Below are 21565 nucleotides of genomic sequence, written 5' to 3'. Positions count from 1 at the left end.
AGATTGGAATAGAAGGATCCAAATAAAAAGCAAGAGGAAAGCGAAGAAAGTGACGGTTCATAAGATTATTTGTAGAGAGATTTGACCAAACATTGTTACTTATTTCTCCCTATCTCATGTGTCTTCCTCCTTGATATTAGCAATGAGTCAATGACCGATCTACATGTAATATATCATAATATTATAATGGTGATATATGAAGTATTATATTTGTGATATATAAAAGAATGTTACGGATTTGATTGCGTAATAAAGATTCAGTTTTGTGAATATACATCATAGATACAATGATAAGCAAAAATTTCTTAAAAGAAATAGAGATAACTTTTCAAAAAATTTCTAACAGTTTTTTTTGGATGATACAATGCTATCAAATCAAGAATATGTTTTTTTTGGATGTTTCTCGTATTTAATTGAAATTTCATCAGATTTTTTTTTGTAACTACATTTTGTTTTGTATCGATTTTAAAACATTATAAAGAAAAAAGAAAAATTGAATATAATCAATACTATACATTTGATGACAACTTAAAATAGTTAGTCAAAATACAATCACAACCTATGACAGAAAATACTTATTTGATAGATGCGAATCACATCATATGAAGTAATTTGAAATTTGACCCTTTATAGAAAAATATTTGAAGTTTAAAAAAAAAGTGTCTAATAGAAAACTCACTTCAACCTGTTTAATTAAAGCAAAATGATAAAGAAAGAAAAAGAAAAACATAGCCTCATAAACTCGAACTTTAGACCCGGATGTAAAAAAAAAACTTTAGACCAATTCACAAATTGGCTCCTAACAATTTTGGAACTTTCGGCTCTCAAGAGAACTGGACAGGTTTAGCTCCATCTTCTCCGATCCTCCTCTTCGTTAACCGGAGTATACCAATCAGGTCGTCTCTTAGAGTTGCTCAGCCTGTAATTCAGCAGAAGCTCCTCATCACGCAACGCCCTAGTTGCCACCAAAACCAGTGTCTTTAGAACCGGAGCATCCAAACCGTTCTTACCTCCTGTCCTAAACCAAAAGCTTCCAAACCTCTTCATCTTTACTTCTCCAGAATCCCCAAAACATACATTCGGAATGTAAGGCCTCAAGTCTTTCTCCATCAAGGGGAAGTCATATGGACATATCATAACGTTTGGAGTCATTTCTTTCGCCGGGTGGTTAGCCAAGTGACCAAAAGCCAACGGATTTCTCCTCTCAAGAACCTCTTTTACTTTACCCGAACCTTCGAGTGGCTTGCTCAACGCTTTCCATAACCTGTCTGAACCGTTTTCTGCGGTTTTGGTGTCTGTTTTGACCGCAGGTTTGTAGGAACCAGTCCATGCTTCCCTAGATTCTCCCCCGAGACCCCAAGGCTGAGCATTTATCACAGTCCCATCATACCTCGTGATGAGATAAGAGTTCTGTGAGTCAACCTTCGGGTACCCAGGAATGTACCTGTAGAAAGCAGGGGAGTAAATAACTCCAGGGTAAAAAGCTAGGACGGTTCCAACATCTGCTTCGCCTTTGATGAAACAACCTTGACCAGCGTCTTTGTGAGGTATTACAGACGGTTTGATCTCGAGGGTATAGCCTATTTGATCCATTAATCTTTGTGAGACCTCAGCGAGTGTCAAAGGCTTTGTCTCGGGAACAACTGTGCTGAAGAAAAATCAGTGAGAATAATAATTAAGATGAAAGAAAGTGTTAACGAGTATAAAGTTCACAAATTGACTCATGTAAACTATAACACTTACGGGGCTTATCTGAAGTTGGGAAAGCATTATTCCCACCAATGGCGAAAGTAAGACCACTTCGACGACGAGGAGGGCTTGTCGATTGTGACACCGACTCTTGCTTGCGAACATCAGGAAGAAGGATTCCATCCATCAAAGAGCAGAAGTTTTCAACTTGGTAGTGAATGTTCTCTTGAACTTGCTTCTGCTGCTCAGATAAAGAGGCTTTACCAGCCATCTCAATGATCTCTTCTGCATCCGTCTCCTCAGCTTTTCGTCCCAACCGATTATAGCTAAACACAATTGGTCTTTATGAGCGCAGAAAGATGGACGTGTATACAAGAATGGAATACCTTACAAGGAATAGCTAGAGCTAAATAAACTTAAGGATTTTATTGAATCATTCGACTGTGATCAAAACTGTAGCGCAATGATTATAAGCAATCTAGTACACAAACAGATACAGAAACCAAACTTATTTTCTCTCCTATGATAAATGACCAACCTTGTATACATAAACAGTTTGTTAATGTCTGCTTCAAATTGCAGTTGCCTTGGGTTCTTAGCAAATGTGGTACTTTTGGCAAGAACTCCAACAGCCTGAAAAAAGCAAAGTAATGAAACAAATTGAACGAACGGTAACAGTAGCAACAAGTAAGATAATTCGAAATCTCAATTAGCACTGCCTAAACTCCTACTAAAACCCTGCAATCTCCCAAGTCCTGAAATGATCCCATGAATGCCTCAGGAAGAGTAAATTGATCAAACGAGCAAATTTATAAGACATTTAACAACGAGAAGAGAAAAACTTTTATGATTCCTCTACAACCTAATTTCAACTATTCTAATCTATTTCTTGCAATGCCACAGACTGAAAACAGCATGAGGACACTTCAAACAAATTGGTTCAGATCGAAAGACTAAAATCCGAACGAAAAAATCAAGCTTTCTTCTTACCCAGTATTATAAATCGAACCAGAGAGGGAAAAACTGTTCAGAAAATTCGACAGGATCAAACACAGAAGCAAGAGATTCATTAACCTGCTGAAACTTGTTGAAAAGAGCCGCCATGTTCTCCTTTTCTTTTTCAGAAACGATTCTCTAACCTCTTCGTTATGAGGGTCGTTAGAACAGGCTGAAAAACATCAGGAGTCGTAAAAGTTTGGGTCCAAAACCTCCATTGATGAAGATGGCAGCATCTGCATCTTACTACTTACTCGGCAGCACACCATGGCTGCATCACCAGTATGGGCCTATTTCTTATTAATGGGCCCAACACCTCCATGGCTTTTAGAGCCTTTCTATATCTTTCTGGCCCATTTTCTCGTCCACATTTTTTTTTCCTTTTTTGTTGTTGTGAAGTTTTTTTTAATCTTTCCAATGCAAACAATAGTAACTGGATTTATCATTCAATAGGTGTAGGAAGCAAAAACCAAAAACCACTTTCAAAATCTAAAAACATTCATGAATTAAAAAAAAAAAAAAATCTTTGATAGATTTTGAGCAGCATATTTTGAGCCAAAAAAAATTTGGGTTACAGACTTCCAGTAAGAGACTAGGTCAATCAGTCTGGTTTATAAATCTCTTTACTCGGTTCTAATATATTTCGAGATTTTTCTTTGTTGTTAACAAAATATATTTCGAGATTGACACAAATTAAACATAAACCTTCGAAAAAGTATAACAGCAATTTATTTGTGAGAAAAGCTACCAACTAGGCACTACTATAGACGTCGGGATTTTGATGACTACGTAAATCAATAGTCATACAATGTAAGTATATTTCAAATTACAAACTCTTAAAAGAAAATTCTAGTATATCTACGTCAAATTTCGAACCACCTTTTGATTATTTTACAAATCGATCTTCCAATTCTGACTGCATAATGATATAGTACCTCAAAATTTAGTCATCTATAACCCATTATCAAAAAAAAAAAAAATCAACGATAAAGTGGCCAAATTTTAAAAAAATAAAAATCAATTTCTATAGATCTGATACCCCCATTTTAATTTGATTTATTGGGAATATAAAATTCATTAACTTCGTCACTAAAAAGAAAAAAAAAAGAAAAGAAAGCAAAGTGGGCAGAAGCAAGGAGCTAAATATACTAATGGATTATTTAAGGGACTTAGGTTACCCATCGCCAACTACCTTCATCTGATCCTTTTCTAAACAATTTCAAAATTCTGGTCAAAAACACAACCAAAAACCCTATTTTTCTATTTAAACCCCCAAAAAGATTCGGCCTTTGAAATTCCCGAAAACAGAGCCAAAACCCCAAAAGAACACCTACTTAAAGTGTAAGAAAAGTAATACATGCACGAGAATCAAGAGCCGCAGGAATATAAAGACACGACATTTTTCTGCTCACCAAATCAAACCCATTTCCTCCTGAGAGCCCAAGTTTTTGTCACCCACAAGAAATTCATGCAATATTCTTCACCCACTAGCTAACTAACGGCCTCCATTGTTATTAATCTCTCTCGATTCCTCTCTCCATTCTTCATTTCTGAGACTTACATTCTCTTCTCGTTGTCACAATGAGTACTAATTCTTCTTACTATCTCACTTTCAATGACGTTTTCGTCTCTTCTTCTTCTTCCCGTGAGCCTCTGGTTTCACGGAGGCTGTTTCTCTTGAGAAATGTTCAAGTTCTTGAGCTCTTTATCGCCCTTTTCGCCTTTGTCGCCATACATGCCTTGCGTCAGAAGAAACGCCATGGTCTCCCAGTGTGGCCGTTTCTTGGGATGCTTCCTTCTCTAGCTTTTGGCCTCAGAGGAAACATATACGAGTGGCTATCCGAAGTTCTCTGTCTTCAGAACGGGACTTTCCGCTTTAGAGGACCCTGGTTTAGCAGCCTCAACAGCACTATTACTTGCGATCCAAGAAACGTTGAGCATCTCCTCAAGAACCGTTTCTCTGTCTTCCCTAAAGGTTCTTACTTCCGGGACAACCTCCGAGACCTCCTAGGAGACGGAATCTTCAACGCAGATGACGACACTTGGCAGAGGCAAAGGAAAACCGCGAGCATCGAGTTTCATTCAGCTAAATTCAGACAGTTAACCACTAATTCGTTGTATGAGCTAGTGCACAAGAGGCTCTTACCGGTTCTTGAAACTTCAGTCAAGAGCTCTTCTCCTATCGATCTACAAGACGTGTTGTTGAGAATGACGTTCGATAACGTATGTATGATTGCTTTCGGCGTCGATCCAGGCTGCCTCGGTCCTGATCAACCTGTAATACCCTTTGCGAAAGCCTTTGAGGATGCGACAGAAGCCGCGGTTTTGAGGTTCGTCACTCCTACTTGCGTGTGGAAGCTCATGAGGTATCTTAATGTAGGAACAGAGAAGATGCTAAAGGAGTCAATAAAAGGTGTTGATGATTTCGCTGAAGAAGTTATCAGGACGAGGAAGAAAGAACTGTCTCTTGAGGGTGAATCAACAAAGAGATCAGATCTCTTAACGGTGTTTATGGGTTTGAGAGATGAGAAGGGAGAGAGTTTCTCAGACAAGTTTCTTCGTGATATCTGTGTAAACTTCATACTTGCTGGGAGGGATACTTCTTCGGTGGCTCTGAGCTGGTTCTTCTGGTTGCTAGAGAAGAATCCGGAGGTTGAACAGAAGATCATGGTGGAGATGTGTAAGATTCTGAGGCAGAGAGATGACCATGGATATTCAGAGAATATAGATTATGAGCCTGTCTTTGGACCAGAAGAGATCAAGAAGATGGACTATCTACAAGCTGCTTTGTCTGAAGCTCTCAGATTGTATCCTTCAGTTCCTGTGGATCATAAAGAGGTAAATCTTAACTAAATCTGATCTGTTTTCTTCTAAATTTCAATTAGTTACTTTCCAAGAAAGCCAATTTGACTAAATAAAAGTTAGATTGCTTGTTATAGTTCCTGTTCAGACTGTCCAAGATAGAGGATAAACCCTTAATAATATTGGATCGTATAAACTACTAAACCATTAGATGGCAAAAAAAAAAAGAGAATGACTTCAAATTCCAATTTCTGTTTGATTTCTTATCGGTTACCTAATCAATAACCAGATAAATTAAAGTAGTATGAAAATTCTTGGGAAGACACCTAATTAATACACTGGTATCTTTGTTTTTTTTGGTCAGAAATATACATGTGTCTTCAAAATATAATTCCTTCGAGGAAGAAATAAATAACTATCTGTTTGACTTCTTGGTAACTCACAAGAATGTTATGTTTTGCTGTTTCCCCATGATACCTAACGACCAACTCATTCATATTAAATTTTCTGTTAACCCAATCACCTCGCGCGTGAGGTTACTGTAGATTTTCTGAAGCTAATTATTATTATAATTATAATTCAGGTCCAAGAAGACGATGTATTTCCAGATGGAACAATACTGAAGAAAGGAGAAAAAGTTATATACGCGATTTACGCAATGGGTCGTATGGAAGCTATTTGGGGAAAAGACTGTCGTGAGTTTAGGCCAGAGAGGTGGCTGAGAGACGGACGGTTCATGAGTGAGTCGGCCTATAAATTCACGGCCTTTAACGGTGGTCCACGCCTTTGTCTAGGCAAAGATTTTGCTTATTATCAGATGAAATCTGTGGCGGCTGCAATAGTTTACCGGTACAAGGTGAACGTGGTGGAGGGTCACAAAGTGGAACCAAAGCTGGCTCTTACAATGTACATGAAACATGGCTTGATGGTGAATTTAATCAAAAGGAGTGTCTCCGAGATAGAACAATACTATGCCAAGTCTATTGATGTGGGCAATTTTATTACTGTTTAGTGTTTGAGATTTGTTAATTAGTTAAGATGGTGATCATAATTAAGAATATTGTTTACTTATTTTTGGGTCATTTGAATTTTTAATAATGTATTTTTTTTTTCATTATCTTGGTTAGTCGATGATGTGTATAGTCTATATGGGTTTATTAGTTTGTGACTTTGTGGAAATGAGGAGGAGGTTGATTGGTTATATCAAATACGTAGACCTTATATGTATAACTTTAAGGGTGATTGTTCGGAGTATGGTTGGTTGGGCTTGTAATAATAACTATATTACTTGGGATTTTAATTTTGTTTCCTATGCGTGAATAATATTTTTATATGATGACATTTTGATGAATGAATACATTTGGGAAACTTAAAGAAACTAACACTTCTTGGTGAAAATTATCCATACTTTATCCTGAAAATCAAAAATGATAGATGAATATTGTTCTGCATATAGGTCGACGTAGACACATATTTTATTCATATTGGAGGACGTTCATATCAAGTCGAATATGTATCAAATGACTAAAAAAAAAAAAAACATCACGTCACAATAACTTTTTCATTTAATTATCTCTACCATTTTCACGAGAACGAAAGAGACATGAACAGTTAACAAGGTGCTATTTCACGAAATAAAATCAACAAATGCTAGGGATCTAAGAAAACTTTAAAACGTGTTATAGAATGCAAAAACATATAAAATAATGTTAATTGTTAAGTAAACTCAAACTATTATTACGATACCATGTGTATAAATCTACTATATGTAAAACAGAATGCCTCTTTCCAGAGCCGGCAATGTGCAATATGTGAGAAGAGAATACATGTGGCAATTATGTGGCAATTTTTCATTTTACAGAACATATCCCATTTTGAAGGTCCATGTTGATAATTTTGCTTACTGCAGAGCATTAGTTATGAAGAAAGCAAGCTTCATGTTGTTTAGTACTATTTCATTAAACGTTACTTTATTCTTAAATTTTTGTTGTTGTTGTTAAGTATTCACTGAATTTGTTAATCTCTGTGACTCACAGTTCTCGGGTTAGCTAAACGTACCGGTTAAGGTGTTGTGTCACGGTTAGGCCAGAAACATATGCAAGAAAAAGAGCAGGAGTGTTTTGAAAAGTTGTTTAACATTGTGAGTCAGCTTTTGACCTTAAATTTTGAACCCAACTGTCTTAAAAGCATGAAAAATGTCCGAAGGAATATGTAAAAGGACTAGTATCATCATTACTTATATAAACAGAGAGAGAAAAAAAAGTTTTTATTCTTTTATTCCTTCTGCTTTCCCTCGGCATCATTTTTTTTTTTTTGCTTTTCTCAATATTTATCTCGTTATTATTTACGCAACTTTATTCTTCAAGTGTCTTTTTTTATTCACGTTACATACACACCACATTACACAATTAACAAGCCGTCTTTCTTAATTTCTCTGCGACTTATGAGAGAGTTTGATTACGAGAAGCTTGTTGTAGCCACCGATGGATTCTCTCCTTCGCGGCTCATCGGCAAAGGAAGCCACGGTTTTGTTTACAAAGGCCTTCTTCAAGACCAAGACGACAACAAACGACACATAGTCGTAGCCATAAAGACACCATCTTCGTCTCCCTCACCATCATCCTCACCTCTTTTCAAGAAATCAGAACAAACGAAGAAACTAGAAAACGAGATCAGTGTTATGTCGTCGCTGCCTCGTAGCCCACACGTCCTGAGCTTTCTTGGCCATGCCGAGAAAAGGCTCATGGTCGTTGATTTCATGCCAAACGGATCACTGCACCAGTTATTACACGTGTCCACATCTCATCCTCCACCTCCCACGTGGCTCAATCGCATCGAGATCGCTCTCAAGATCGCTCGTGCCGTTCACTTCCTCCATGAACAGAGCATCCTCCACCGTGACATCAAATCCGAAAACATTCTATTCGATTCGAATTGGGAACCGAAGCTTGCGGATTTCGGACTCGCCGTGGACTTAACCGGTAAGGTCAAACCGGCGCCGGCAGGAACCATCGGTTATCTAGATCCGAGTTACACGTCTCCGGATGAACTGAGCACGAAGACGGATATTTATAGCTACGGCGTCGTTTTGTTGGAGATTTTCAGCTGTAGAAAAGCCATCGACGTGTCTCGCTCGCCGGCGTCGATAGTAGACTGGGCGATTCCGCTGATCGAAGAGGGGAAGATCGGAGAGATCTGCTGCGGCGGAGGATCGGGCGTTTTCATGGGAACGAATCTTCGATTGCTGCGGATGGCGGCGCGGTGCGTCTCCTCCGATGTGGAATCGCGACCGTCTTCCGGGGAAATCACGGCGGAGATGGTGACGTGTTTGGCGGAGCCTCTCAGGAGTTTCCCGTTGTGGATAAGCTTCTTTCGCGGGGTTGTTAAGCTGAAACGGCGGAAAAAACGGTTGAGAGAGACGCTGACGTGGCCGGGTCAAACCTGTCGCGTTAGGTGAGCTGTAAAAGACAAGCCGGGTCAAACATCGAATCGGGTCTAGGCCCAAAGGGGTGATTACAAAAACAAACCATCCAAAGCACAAGAACATATTGAATAGCCTCTGGGCCTTTTGTTTTTAACTAGCAATAGCATTCGAACCCCGACAAATTGTGGAAATTAAGATGATATATTCTGTAAATTTGGTTGAATCAGTACTAAATTGTCTTAGTTATCAAAGAAAATTCAGACAGACAGCAAGTGAAGATTTGGCGATGTAGAAACTAGAAACGTGGACACGACCATAACTATTAAGAAAGACTTTGGCTGGCCACCAGCAAAATCTTCTATCGACTTTGTTTACTCTGAATTATATTTTAATATTTCTATTTTCTTGTTGAATCTCCCTCAGGTCGTACTACGTCTTATGATACTAGCCATAGTTCTAGAAATATTGTGATGGACCAAGAAAATGTTCACCAAATCGCTTTTATCCTATATATATATATATCAAGATTGGATTTATAGATCCAGATTTTTGAAGTTTCTAAAATACACATGCTGTTTATAAAACCATGTTCTATAGAAAGATATATGAACATGTAATTAAGACAGGATCAGATTTATATATTAAGCATATCAATTTTGTTTGGCATTTTGCCGGTAAACGTGGATATCTGTAAAGGTATTAGGTCGGACATATTCTAAAACGTCAAATTTATGATTTATTTTCAATTGTTTTTTTTTTTAATATATGATCGACCATCATAAACTGTAACCAAAAACAAAATGATCGACCTCAAGAAAAAAAAATAGTTAAGTTAAATGATATAGTTATCAGTGATCTTTTGTAATAACCTATATACTCCTGTTTTGATAAGTTAGGATTATAAGTTAGGACATTGTATTTTTTTTTTTTTTAAGGCATGACCTTAATACTTCGAATACTTGGAGACTTTAGATAAATAAGTATATATATTCATCGCATTTCCGAAAGCGTGCGAACACTAAAACTAATTTCTAATTAATTCAAAAATGGGATAACTTACAACCGTTCAGAATCATTGATTATATAAATTCAAAGACTCTGAAACATTATTACAATATTTCTCGATCCTTGGATTCCATTCAAGTTCAACTTCAATGGGCAAACCCGAGAGGAAAGCGAGAGAGAGAGTCTGCTCTTCGTCTTCTTATTTTCTTCGTTGTTTTGGGATCTGCCGGAAAATACACGTAGACAAACCGATGGTAGAAATTGGCCAAGAGAAGAAGAAGAAGAAGACGAGAAGTCGTTGGTTCTCGCGAGCGACAAAATTTCGTTTTAAGAACGGCGAGATCACAACGACAACGATCTACGAGACGCAGAAACAGAACCTGACTATTGAAGATGATAAGCAAAATCTGTTTCAGGTGATACGTCAAGTTACTGATCGGAAGAATAACGTTGCCGTTGGACAGGAAACTAAAGAGGTACTTATTTCTTTATTTTTCCTTAATGTAACTAAATGTCTTTTAGAAAACAAACATAGAGAATTTTTCTTATTTACTTGCTTATTCCTATCATATTTTTCACTTCATTTCGAAAAAAATATATAACTAATTATTAGAGAATAATTCTGTTATTTTTTTTTTTTTTTTCATTTTCCAGAAAGACACTAACGAAGTAAGAGACATAAACCCGGATCCACTGAGTTTCTCAGGATACTACACATGTCACGATGTACGGGCGTGGACTACAGTTCATGGCGGGAAACTCGACCCGGTTAAAACCGTCGGGTTCGGGTCAAAGCCGAAGGAGTCGAAGGAAAAGAAGTCGTCACTGGTCAGGAAAGTGTCGCGGGTTGACCCGGTAATCGGGATAATAATCATAATGCTAACGCTAATGATAATGTTGATGTGGGGACGTTTGTGCGCGATTCTTTGTACATCCACTTGGTGTTACTTTCTTCCTCGTCTCAAAGAAGCTGCGATTGCGGCCAAACGCAAACGCAGTGGTGGCGGCAAAGCGAATGGTGTATCGTTTCCGGGTGATTTGGATTTGAACTCCGAGGCCTATAAGAAAAAAGTCGTTTTGGAAGGATTTCTTGTTCGGCAACACCGCGTTTCACTGTGACCACGTTTTAATATATTTTTCTACTTGTTTTGTTTATTTATTGTTTTCCTCTATTATAGACGTAATTTCTTGTTCATCCGTTGATTTTGTTTGGTAGTATCTTCTAAATTTTTCTTTTTGTTTTGACATGGCGAATGTGTATGCACATTAAAAAAATGTATATACCATCACGATTGATACAAATCACACATTCATGCGTGCACACACTTTCCAAAATCCATTGTCAATATACAGTATATATATTGTATTTTTAAATACTTTCAAATCCAACAGTCTGGACTTCCATAATATTTGACACAGCGTGACAAAATTTGCATAACTGTCCCCACGCATTCTTCTGCTTAATCAATGTCTTAACCACGTTTCCAGTTTTTTAATTCAGGATTGCTACAGATATAAAGGGACTGTCAATGATGAGTTTGGGTAGAATTAGGGTTGATCAGATTTGGGGGTGAAACAAGCATATATTTTGGCGCTAAGTGATGCTAAAAAGGTAAAAATGGCCTTTGGAAACCACGGAAAAAAGCAACACATTTTTGAGCAAAAACTTTGAATTAACTTTATTAATCGAGTAAAAATAACATGTTACAAGGCCTAATCGTTTGGTTACAAGATTAGTCTGATGAATTTTAAACTCTGTTAATTGAAAGCCCTATTGATTAGTTTTGTAAAACAACATTTCTGGCATAATATACCAACATTCACCGACACCATATTTGGCCTTATTTTACTTTCCCTCTGTTAAAAGAGTCGGAACAAGGTAGTCCTAATTAATGTTTATCAATGACGAAAAAACTGACCTCCGAACTTGAGAAACTCGACTGTCAAGCAGAGATCTCAATCTTCTAAAGCCTAGTCTGTTCCCGAAGACCAGCAACTCTCAGCTCCCGAACCAATCTCACAACTTCAACACCTGAAAAACCAACTCGCAATAAACCAGGGTTTTGTTGTAGCTATTTCAAAGTAGACGATCCACCTATCTTACAGAATCACATTGTCTATGTTTACAGGGAACATACCGTTATATGTGCTCTTAATGTTCTTTGTAGTCCACTGTACACTACAAAGAAGACAAGAGTGTAAGAACAAGAGAAGTTTCTTACATCAAGCTTTTGCATAATCCGACCATGAGTATCATCCACACTTATTTCCCACCACCATGATTCCCATCGCTCGAGGTGGTTCAACTTTGTATCAAAAGCCTGTTGCACGACACAAGTCACTCAACACCTTTAAGAAGAGATGTTCTCGCAACTGAAGTCAGCACAAACACAAGTATATAGAAATCTATCCCCCAAAATTTAATGAGACAACACAAACAACAGGCGACTTACTGCATATACCAAGAAGCTAACCGTAGATGGGGTAGTTTGACCAGACAAAAAACAGTGAACTCGACCATCTGGTGCTGCAACTATGTAATTTCTCTGGTGAATGCTCTTAGAGATGAGAATTTGCATATACTGCAAGTTGCTAGTACTTAATACCCTCAAAATAGTCGACTCTATCAAGAACCAGAGATTAAACATGTAATACTGAATCCCTCTCAATCACTGATACTTCTTTGTCCACATCAATTTGTTATGTTCTAAAGCATAATTCTTGCTGTTCATCGTGAAACATGTGATGAGATTATGTCCCTGATTCCCATCTACGACTTAATTTAAGTATGTTACCCAACATGAATGTACTTCACAGAACAAGCAAGCAGTGGTTTGACAAATTAATATAGGAATGGTCGAGAGGGAGCTTATACATTGAGCAAAATAAGCACTGAATTACAATCTTCAGACCCTAACTGGAGCAAATTAAGTGCTTCGACTTGTCCAATAAAAGCAATACAAACAAACACATAAGGAGTGCAAAAGAATAATTGAAATCAAGTAAATAAAACTATAAAAAGTAACTACTATATATACTATTAATGAATAAATAATTAATAATTATCTATGGACTTGTTTATATAAAAAAAGATGTGAGTAAAATTTATAAAAATAAAAACAAAAAACAAAAAAACGGGGACTGGAATGGATTGCTAAAGAAGAGGCTTGTTTATCTTAACCATATCTAGTGGTTAGGACAAGGTGCGGTAAAAAACCTATGGAAAATAGGGATTGAAACCCAGAGACATTAGTCAAAGAACAAGTAAGTCGCATCAACGCCACAAACCCATATTTAAAAGAAGGGCTACACCACTTTGAAGAGATATATATGAGAAAGGCTTTCTCAAAACCAAAGATTGTAAGCTATTGAGCAAATCCTAAAAATAGCACACATATTCACATGTGCAACCCCGATGGCCAGTACCACATAAACGGGTAAGTTCATGACAATTAAACACGACAGGCGTGAGAGGCAGCTGCAAACACATGCTTAGTAAAACATGTTAAGAAGGCTGTTGTTTTGAACACACTGACATAGGAGTAGCAGCCTGTCCCAAGCCTAGCAAGGAACACCATAAGCTCACAGCCAAGTAACTCAAATCCTTTCCCAAGTTGCCAACATAATTTGAAACTAGGTAAAGGCCAAACTTTCTTTCAAACCTCTAACATCTCGAATATGTAATTGCAAAAAAAATGAAAAATAAATGGCTCTTTTGAGAAATCAAACGGTAAAAACACTTCTTCAAGTGCTCACCATAATTAAGAACCAAAACCTCTTTATGTTACTAAAACACATATGCCTTGAGTGGAGAACATATATTTTCAGACAAGCAATAAGGAGCAGTACCTCACAAGTCTTCGATATACTTCTTCAGATCAGCAGTGCACAAGATAGCAATATGGAGATACTTGTGAAATGGACTGGCTGGACTCGCAATACTTCTTGTTCCTGCTAAATATACGAGGCAGCGGGAAATGGCTTATCTCCAGAAGAGAAAGACATGAGAACACAAATTTACAAGAAAGAATAAAGAAATGTTGAAGGGAATTCCTCTGTGGTGAAGAAACTTAAGAAGGCTAATGTATGGGAGGTCTCCAATAGAAAATGTAATAGGAACTACCACATACCTGGACCTAAAGGGACGTTACTCATTCAAACAAAAAGATACAGACTAAGACATAGGTATCTAATTTGGGAACCAACAAGGAGCAAACACAGGCTTGCACTGAATATTCTTGCCACCAAGTTCTGCTTCACTAGTCAAATATACTCTTTAACTGCGTATTCTTTAATGTGATTTCTCAGAGATCAGCAAAGATTATTTATGAAAGACTAACTACAGAGCTTAGAGAATGAAACAAAAAAACTCTATGAAGTTCAAAATTCATTTAACCAGGAAAAGCTTTGTGCACATTGTGATTGGCATAATTACAGGAATTGAGGAACGTAAGTACTAACCAATTAAAAAACAAAAACCTGTACTATGAAGAATATGTTCCCCAGATACATTTGTCAGGAAAAAATACAATATACAGAATCCTGGCAAAAGTCTGCAGTAGTTTTGATGCCTCTGGAAGTGGATATATCCGAAAAATTCCTCCATGAAAGAGAAAGTATGTATAACTGTAACTGTTTGATGACAACACTGACTTAAGTTTAGAATTTAAAAACTCAAACCTAGAGGATTAACCTTGTTAATCTCGCAGCTTCTTTTCCATTGATACTAACAGGAGCAGGCAACCGAAATTCTACCTTTCCTTCAAGCTGGCCTCCAACAATTAGCGGTAGGTATGTCTGGCCGAGATGGTAGCTTCTGGGAAGCAGCATGACCTTAAATGCGTAATTTAAAATGGTAAGGCAAGAACAAAGTTTTTTGACTAAGTCTTTGTGAGTCTACAATCAGATGTATTAGCTGAGATAGTCTCACCTGGAATTGCAGACACAGGTGGCAAATTACTAGCAGCAGAAGGCTGATAGCTCATTGTCACTGAAGGTGGACGTTCTAGAGGTGGCCGATAGAAACCTGGTTAATATCAAATAAGACCATCAATCACAAGGATAGCCATGACACAAACATAAAAGCTGGACAATCATAATCAACAAATGTATTACAATGCTCACAAGCAATCATGTAAATTAATAAACCTCAACAGTTAAAAGTCTATAAGGATTCAAGCATCTACATACTGTCTGTCACTCTGGGAAGGCCTGGATGTGGATTTCTTCCATGCATCCAAGCACCATTCTGGTTTTCTGCACTATGTCCACTTGAAGGCATCCGCCATGGCTCCTCATTTCTATATCGTCGTCCATCATCGCGTTGAGGTGGGAAAGAGTAAGGATGAGTGTAGGAATGCTGGGATTGTGATTGAACATGGTTTGAATACGGAAAATGACTGGACGGTGCTGAAGGCAGATTCCTAACCATAGGTCTTTGGGACAGAGGGGTGTTCGGCTGAAACCGTTGGTTCTGCAAAGAAGCTTCAGAATTAAAAAGTACATCGCTGTTCCCAAATTCTAGTTGTCTGGAGGAAGTAAATGCTGAAGGCTCTCTGGAGCTGCACACTCCAGCTGGAGAAAAATTAGATGACTGCTGCATGAAAAACTCAGTTTTTGCAACGCCCTCAACATGACTTCCACGTGAAGAACTTCCAGGCCCTTGGACAATTTGATCACCCTGCACATGATGCCCATGCATTTAAACATAACTGATAAAAAAGGCAAATGTACATGAGGAGCTTGAGTAACATCAAACAGAGTAAATCAAAGAACTTTACAGTGAAAATGCTACAGCGGTCTTGCTGCATGGATGCTGGGTATGTTTGATGCGATAATGGATATGCTGGAAGAGGAAATCCTAGTTGACGTGGTAACTGATGATGGCTGGCTATGGACGGTTGACTTGTTAATGATGGTGGTAAAGCTATAGATTGTGCAGGCGGTGGAGGTGGAGGTGGCGGCGAAGGTGGAGGTGAAAGGGGCGGTGGTGGTGGAGGCTGAGACGGAGGTGGAGGAAGAGGTGGAAATTGCGCCGTGGGAGGTGGTGGTGGCAGCAATGGAGGTGGAGATGAAGGCGGAGGGGGTGGGGATGGAGGTGGGGGAGAAGGAGGTAGAGGAGGAGGGGATGGAGGTGATTCACGAGGTAGCGGAGGAGAACCCTCTGGAAGAGGAGGCACCTCGATTGTCTTTTCTGTGATCAGTTCCCTAACATCCAGTGACTGCTCCTTTGTCTCATTCTCGCAGAAAGAGGAAGACGCTAAATCTTTCCGCTGACCTGATACATCTTCCATTTCAAGTTCATGATCTACATCCTCCAAAACTCGGCGTCTATCACTCGAGGTATCACGTACTTCCAAGTCATCTAAAGCATTGAAAGATTCCCCAGCAAATGTAATTTTTTCCTTTTGTGATGCTGGAAGATCGTCATCTTCTTCATCATCTTCGAAAGTATGAGAAGAAAAAAACCCAGACAGCTGAATAGTTGCATTGCTGCAGAAAATTGGCAAATACGTTCATAAACACTCGACAGAATGACAATGAACTCATTTCTATCAGGTTTTCACTGATATAAATTTCCTGACTTTGCAAGTTCTTTTGCCATCAGCGATATTTATAAAGCCCAGCGATATATATATAAATCCCAGATAGTAAACTACAAGTCTACAAAGCAAGACAAGCGTTTAGCATACCTGCCATACTCATCAACAAGCATCCCTTCCATTTCCCTAAGAGGATCATCTACAGCACGCTCCGATCTAGAAGGACGTCGCAGGGAGAACTCAATGGTTGCATCATCACCAGAAGCTCCAATATCATCAATGTAACGACGAAGAAGAGATTCAGGGAATATTTTTCTATCAAGCCACAACTTCAGAACCTAAACAAAGCGACGAGGTCACTGACTCCAGCCAACAAAAAGGCAAGGATAACCTGGACACGAGCAAATAATAAAAGTACCTTCAGACATTTACGACGGTTATCACGAGCATCGGTCCCTGGAGGAGCAGCAGCACCTAAAAGACGTGGCAAAGCCGCTTGCACTGTGGGAACGTACGAAGCACCAGCAATTCCTACAAACAGAAATAATTTTAATATTTTTCGGTAAAGATAGTTTCTGAAAATAAAATATATTAGGTGTTCTCTTTGAAAGTAGTCAATAATAATAAAATACTATTAACATTTCAAGGAATTGAAAAATCCAAATACTATTACCATTTCAAGGAATTGATATAATTGAGAACAGGTATGGCATCCATTCAAGTAGAAAGTTCACCTTTTTGGTTGTGTGAACACTGGGTGATCGAGTCAACGAGAAAGAACAAGTCCACTTTACGATGGAAGTGAGGTTCACTTTCCAGTTTCCGTATGAGAAGTTCCACCACCTAAATATAAACACAAACAAATTACCCAATTAAAACAACTATTGCCTGTATAAATATTACATGTCAAATGCGGTAAAAAATTTAGTCAAAGCAGCTAACGTAGCAAGCTAACATCAATAAGTTAAGCCGGGAAAAGTGCAACTCTATATTGATTTTATATGTGCAGCGTCACACTAAGTTTGTTGATGGCCTTAAGACAAAACTTAATGAAAACCAACCATCTTACCTCACTAGCGATCCCATACTTGGCACAGTCAATTGCTAGCCGTGTTGCACGTCCGATACTTTCCTTAGTTCTTGATAAGGTCTCTATCATGCCCTCAAAAGCATCCCGAGAAACAGCAGCCTCCGTGCCACCACTAAGTGAACTTCCAACTGACTTATGCCCTGAACTAAGTCTTCTCTCTTCATTATCATCAGTCTCATTTCGATTTCTTGATGAGGACTGATGCCCATGATTTGACGGAGAAGAATCTTGTTGATGTCCTTGAACAACTAAAGGCATTGGGATGGCAGCTGAGGCTGAAGCATTCTGAACCATAAATGGGCTATGGCTCCTCATCTGTGTATCACTGACGCTTAAGAAACTAGGGTTCAAACTCCCAAAAACTGAATTTTGTGAATGTGCTAGTTTTCTTTTGGCCTGTGCAGCTGCAATTAGTTCCTTCATAGATGCAGCCGAATCTGGGGTCCTCGAACTGATATATGGAGCACTCCAGTTTTCTCGAGTAATATCAAGCCTGGAAAAGGAAAAAATTTATAAGCAACAGACGACATAAACAAAAGAAATATGACAGATAGAATGTGACATACATGCCAGCAGACAAGTCCTCAGAAGTGTCTCTTGAAACACCAGCATCATTCAAACGTAGCGCAGCTTTTGGAACCACTATTGGCCTATCTGCAATTGAAGCTGGTTTGTGTCTCTGATTTTCTGGCTGAAACTGAGAAGAGCTTACTTTATCAGATTCCGTAGCTGCCTCCTTACAAGAATCACTCTTAGGCTTCTTTGCCATCACAACACCAGAAACTTTGACATCTGATTTTGTCGCTTTCTGCTGTCCTGCAACATACTTGTTCGTCGAAACCAGCTGAGGAGACATCTTAGGAGATCGCAAGATCTGCTTGATATCTTTTGGCGGCAATTCACTGATGGGTTTTACCATGTGTAAGCGGTTAGTAGAATTCTCCACATTATCTGATAATACGCGTGAAGCATCCTCACGATGTTTACGCAGAGGTCCTTTCCTTAGTCCAGTACTCTCTGTACATCCAGCAGATATCTTAACACTTTTCGGACCATCAGTCAAAACTGATGTTGCTTTGGGAACAGCGGCTTGTCTTCCGTGTAAAGGGGTTTTTGGATCATCATCATCATCTTCGTCATAAATACAAACAGCCCTCCGTTTTTTCAGCGACTGTGCACCTGGGACCTTAGCATTATTAACAGAAGAGGAAATGTCTTTCTGTTCCAGATTACCTTTCCCGGATTTATCACTAACAGAAGAGGAATGGTCTTTCTGTTCCAGTTGACCTTTCTCGGATTTATCATGATACCCAGGAGGAGAGGTAGCATGCTCCACTGTTTGTCTGCGGCGCTTTGTATATGCAACTACTTCTTTATCATATTGTAAATCTCCTCCATGAGCACTTAATCCTAAAACAATTGCACGCTTCATATCTGATACAGTCCCAGCAGAATCAGATTTATTATCAATTTCATACTTTTCTTTGTCATTCGTACCTTCACATCGCGGCTTTTTAGCAGCACGTGAGCTTTCATCTACTCTTGGTGCAGGGTGTTCACTCTCAAGCCTCCTTTTCTTGCCGGAAACCCCACCCTTGAAGCCAGGTGAATTTTCATGCTTACCTCCAGACACTTTGGAGCTAGATTTCTCTGTCAACAGACCTTTTGACTTTTTGGAATCAGATTTACCACTAGCAACACGACCATCTGGCACATGTGAGCTAGTGCTTTTGTCCCTATGAACTGGATCTTCACCTTTCCTGTCCGTGCTACCTGCTAGCTTCTTTATCCTCTTACCGTTGGCGGCCAGATTCTTTTGGCCATTACCAAAATGTTCAATGCAACCATCACCGTCAGTCCCTTTAGCAAAATCCTTTTCCTTTATTTTGGGGTCACATGAACCACTCTCCAGTGACTCGCTACCCGAGGATGTGATCTTTGATCCCAGAAATGAAGATGAATCTCGCGTCCCTATCTCAGCCTTTGTCTCTTCACCACTACTCTTATCTAATTTGGGGAAGCATGGATCCGTCCTAGAATCAAAGTTACCAGTTCCATCAGACTCAGTAAATATATGATCGGTTCCATCTACTATCTCAGCCTTCGTCAAATCAGGCTCAGCAGCATCCATGGGATCTTCACTCCCCAAACCATTTGACTTGTGATTTTTCAACTCTTCGAATGCGGTGCAGATTTCCGTCACAGCTTGAGCAAAGAACTTGACTGTTTTACCCTGACATCTTGCTAATAGTTTGCTCTTTGCCTCACTAGTGAAGGCTTGGATATCAGGCGGTGCAACAAAAGCTCTGCAGTAGAGGATACAAGGGACAATGATCACTATGCAAGGGACAAGCCAACTCCAAAGATACAGTAAGCCAAAAAAGATCAACCAAACTATGATGGTAACATGGCGAGAAAAGGTGAAATTTCAATTAGGTAAGAGAACACCTGATCACCGAGATCTACTGCCTAATTCTAGCAACATTATCTACTGAACACAGTTAATATATCTTTCTAGATGAGAAGGTACCAGAATTTTGAAATAACATGGATCAACTAACCAAAAATCTGTACATATATATAAGGGACTTGCTTACATTTCCTGTGTTCCAAAGAACTGAACAAAGTACTTCTTTGGGTCAGGCGCACGATCCCAGTCTTCAGGCCGGCTGACCTGAAACTCAAAATCAAATTCCTTCACCAACGAGACCAGCTAAAGAAAAACGAATTCAAAAGATCCTCACGCTCTGTAGTTACCGAGATGAAACCTTTCTTAACATATAAGTTTTTTCATAATTCAACTAACGGAGTAACAATTTAACTGACAGAAGAACACTAGAGTTCATCAACGTACGTATTCCGAACATTGGCTACGCAGCAAAATAAAGAGAAACCCAAATAATTTTTACAAAGTTAAATGTGTACCATCATCAGATGCCAGAGGGAATGAATTAGAGAAGAAAAAAAAATCCAGTTCAGAAATCAGAAACGCGGAGAGAAGGAAGAGAAAAGGGTACCTTGGCAGGCCAAGCAGGGAAGCCTTTGACTTTGGCAAGAACCAGATCACCGAGAATCAACTGCCCCTTGGCCTTGGCCTTGCTCGCTCCTCTTTTACGCCCAGGAGCCATAGGCGAGACCGCTATAAACCCTAATTTTGAGCGCAAAAACAGCAGCACCGAGCAGAATTGCGGATTTCAATCCAACGCCGAGAACCAAGAAGAGACTCAAATTCCAATCCGGAGATTGATGATCAATTCCACCGGAGGAAGAAAGCTTCGCTGATTGACAGCGGAGACAGCAAGAGATCACGGACAGCGACGGAGCGGGAGAGAGAGAAAAAGAGGGATTGATTCAGAGATTGAGATAGATTGAGGCGGTCGCGAGAGACGATGATGGTGGTTACTGGTTAGGGCTAAAAGATGAACGAAAAACTTTGCGAGGAATTTTGTCTGAGAACTTGGGTTACTGTTGTCGGCGTTTTCTTCCCCTTCTCGTTTTTCTTTTTTTTTTTACAGATGGAGAGATCCAATCGAATCCAATTTCTTCTTATTTTCCAAATTGTATAGTTTAATCTCACTACTAATTCCTAAACAAATATTTAACACATTGGTCATACAAATCAATATTTCCTTCTTTTTTTGTTCTATTTATTGTAAAATAGTACTTCCTTTCCTTCACGCTTCCATAGGAACACCAAAACCATATATATATATATATATATAATACAGAAAATAAACTATAACACAAATATGATTGAATTTTTAAAACTTTTTTATGAGGGTTATACTGTCCAAGAAACAAAAGAAGCAAACACTGGTCATCAAATGCTCAGCTCATCAAGACAAGACTCCTTAAAGATGACATGAGTTTTCTTAAGAGCCTCTCCCTAATTTCTCAGAGCACAATCAAAGTCCAATGGCTACCATAAGAATCTGATGGTGTTCTAAACACAAAATAACCAAAAATTAATGCAGCCAAGAATTTTGATCAAAACCCTAAAAACCAGCAGACCACAGC

General features: G+C 38.8%; 5 protein-coding genes across 8 annotated transcripts; 3 read left to right on the top strand and 2 right to left on the bottom strand.

The window, feature by feature from the left end:
- Positions 1-580: 580 nt before the first annotated feature.
- Positions 581-2882, bottom strand: LOC18012588. Its single transcript, XM_006394526.2, has 4 exons — positions 2764-2882; positions 2228-2322; positions 1744-2015; positions 581-1643 (listed from the first exon to the last, which is right to left on the bottom strand). The coding sequence occupies exons 1-4, from the start codon at positions 2791-2793 to the stop codon at positions 844-846; spliced, it is 1197 nt and encodes a 398-aa protein (XP_006394588.1). The 5' UTR covers positions 2794-2882; the 3' UTR covers positions 581-843.
- A 1365-nt stretch (positions 2883-4247) lies between these two features.
- LOC18012587 (cytochrome P450 86B1) lies at positions 4248-6695 on the top strand. Its single transcript, XM_006394525.2, has 2 exons — positions 4248-5523; positions 6071-6695. The coding sequence occupies exons 1-2, from the start codon at positions 4267-4269 to the stop codon at positions 6497-6499; spliced, it is 1686 nt and encodes a 561-aa protein (XP_006394587.1). The 5' UTR covers positions 4248-4266; the 3' UTR covers positions 6500-6695.
- A 1221-nt stretch (positions 6696-7916) lies between these two features.
- LOC18013209 (serine/threonine-protein kinase-like protein At5g23170) lies at positions 7917-9167 on the top strand. Its single transcript, XM_006394524.2, has one exon. The coding sequence runs from the start codon at positions 7931-7933 to the stop codon at positions 8942-8944; it is 1014 nt and encodes a 337-aa protein (XP_006394586.1). The 5' UTR covers positions 7917-7930; the 3' UTR covers positions 8945-9167.
- An 862-nt stretch (positions 9168-10029) lies between these two features.
- On the top strand, positions 10030-11035 carry LOC18013415 (uncharacterized protein At5g23160). The gene is made up of 2 exons (XM_006394522.2): positions 10030-10392; positions 10571-11035. The coding sequence occupies exons 1-2, from the start codon at positions 10066-10068 to the stop codon at positions 11033-11035; spliced, it is 792 nt and encodes a 263-aa protein (XP_006394584.2). The 5' UTR covers positions 10030-10065.
- A 541-nt stretch (positions 11036-11576) lies between these two features.
- Positions 11577-21058, bottom strand: LOC18013414 (ENHANCER OF AG-4 protein 2). 4 transcript variants are annotated; one of them, XR_002897693.1, is made up of 14 exons: positions 20566-21058; positions 20146-20222; positions 18115-19854; positions 17528-18041; positions 17193-17301; positions 16877-16989; positions 16609-16796; positions 15697-16408; positions 15107-15596; positions 14847-14942; positions 14610-14749; positions 13766-13867; positions 12055-12237; positions 11577-11948 (listed from the first exon to the last, which is right to left on the bottom strand). XR_002897693.1 is itself a non-coding variant. In XM_006394521.2 (11 exons), the coding sequence occupies exons 1-11, from the start codon at positions 20674-20676 to the stop codon at positions 14679-14681; spliced, it is 4221 nt and encodes a 1406-aa protein (XP_006394583.1). In that variant the 5' UTR covers positions 20677-21058; the 3' UTR covers positions 14362-14678. The 4 variants fall into 4 exon arrangements, 1 of the variants encoding a protein (XP_006394583.1); XR_002897695.1 differs by having other exon boundaries at positions 11661-12237; XR_002897694.1 differs by having other exon boundaries at positions 11661-13867.
- Between the last annotated feature and the right edge of the window lie 507 nt (positions 21059-21565).

This window comes from Eutrema salsugineum, unplaced genomic scaffold (assembly GCF_000478725.1).
Source record: "Eutrema salsugineum unplaced genomic scaffold, Eutsalg1_0 scaffold_6, whole genome shotgun sequence".
NCBI lineage: Eukaryota > Viridiplantae > Streptophyta > Magnoliopsida > Brassicales > Brassicaceae > Eutrema > Eutrema salsugineum.
The sequence above is the reverse complement of the archived record's forward strand: the minus strand, read 5'-3'. Positions and strand labels throughout refer to the sequence as shown.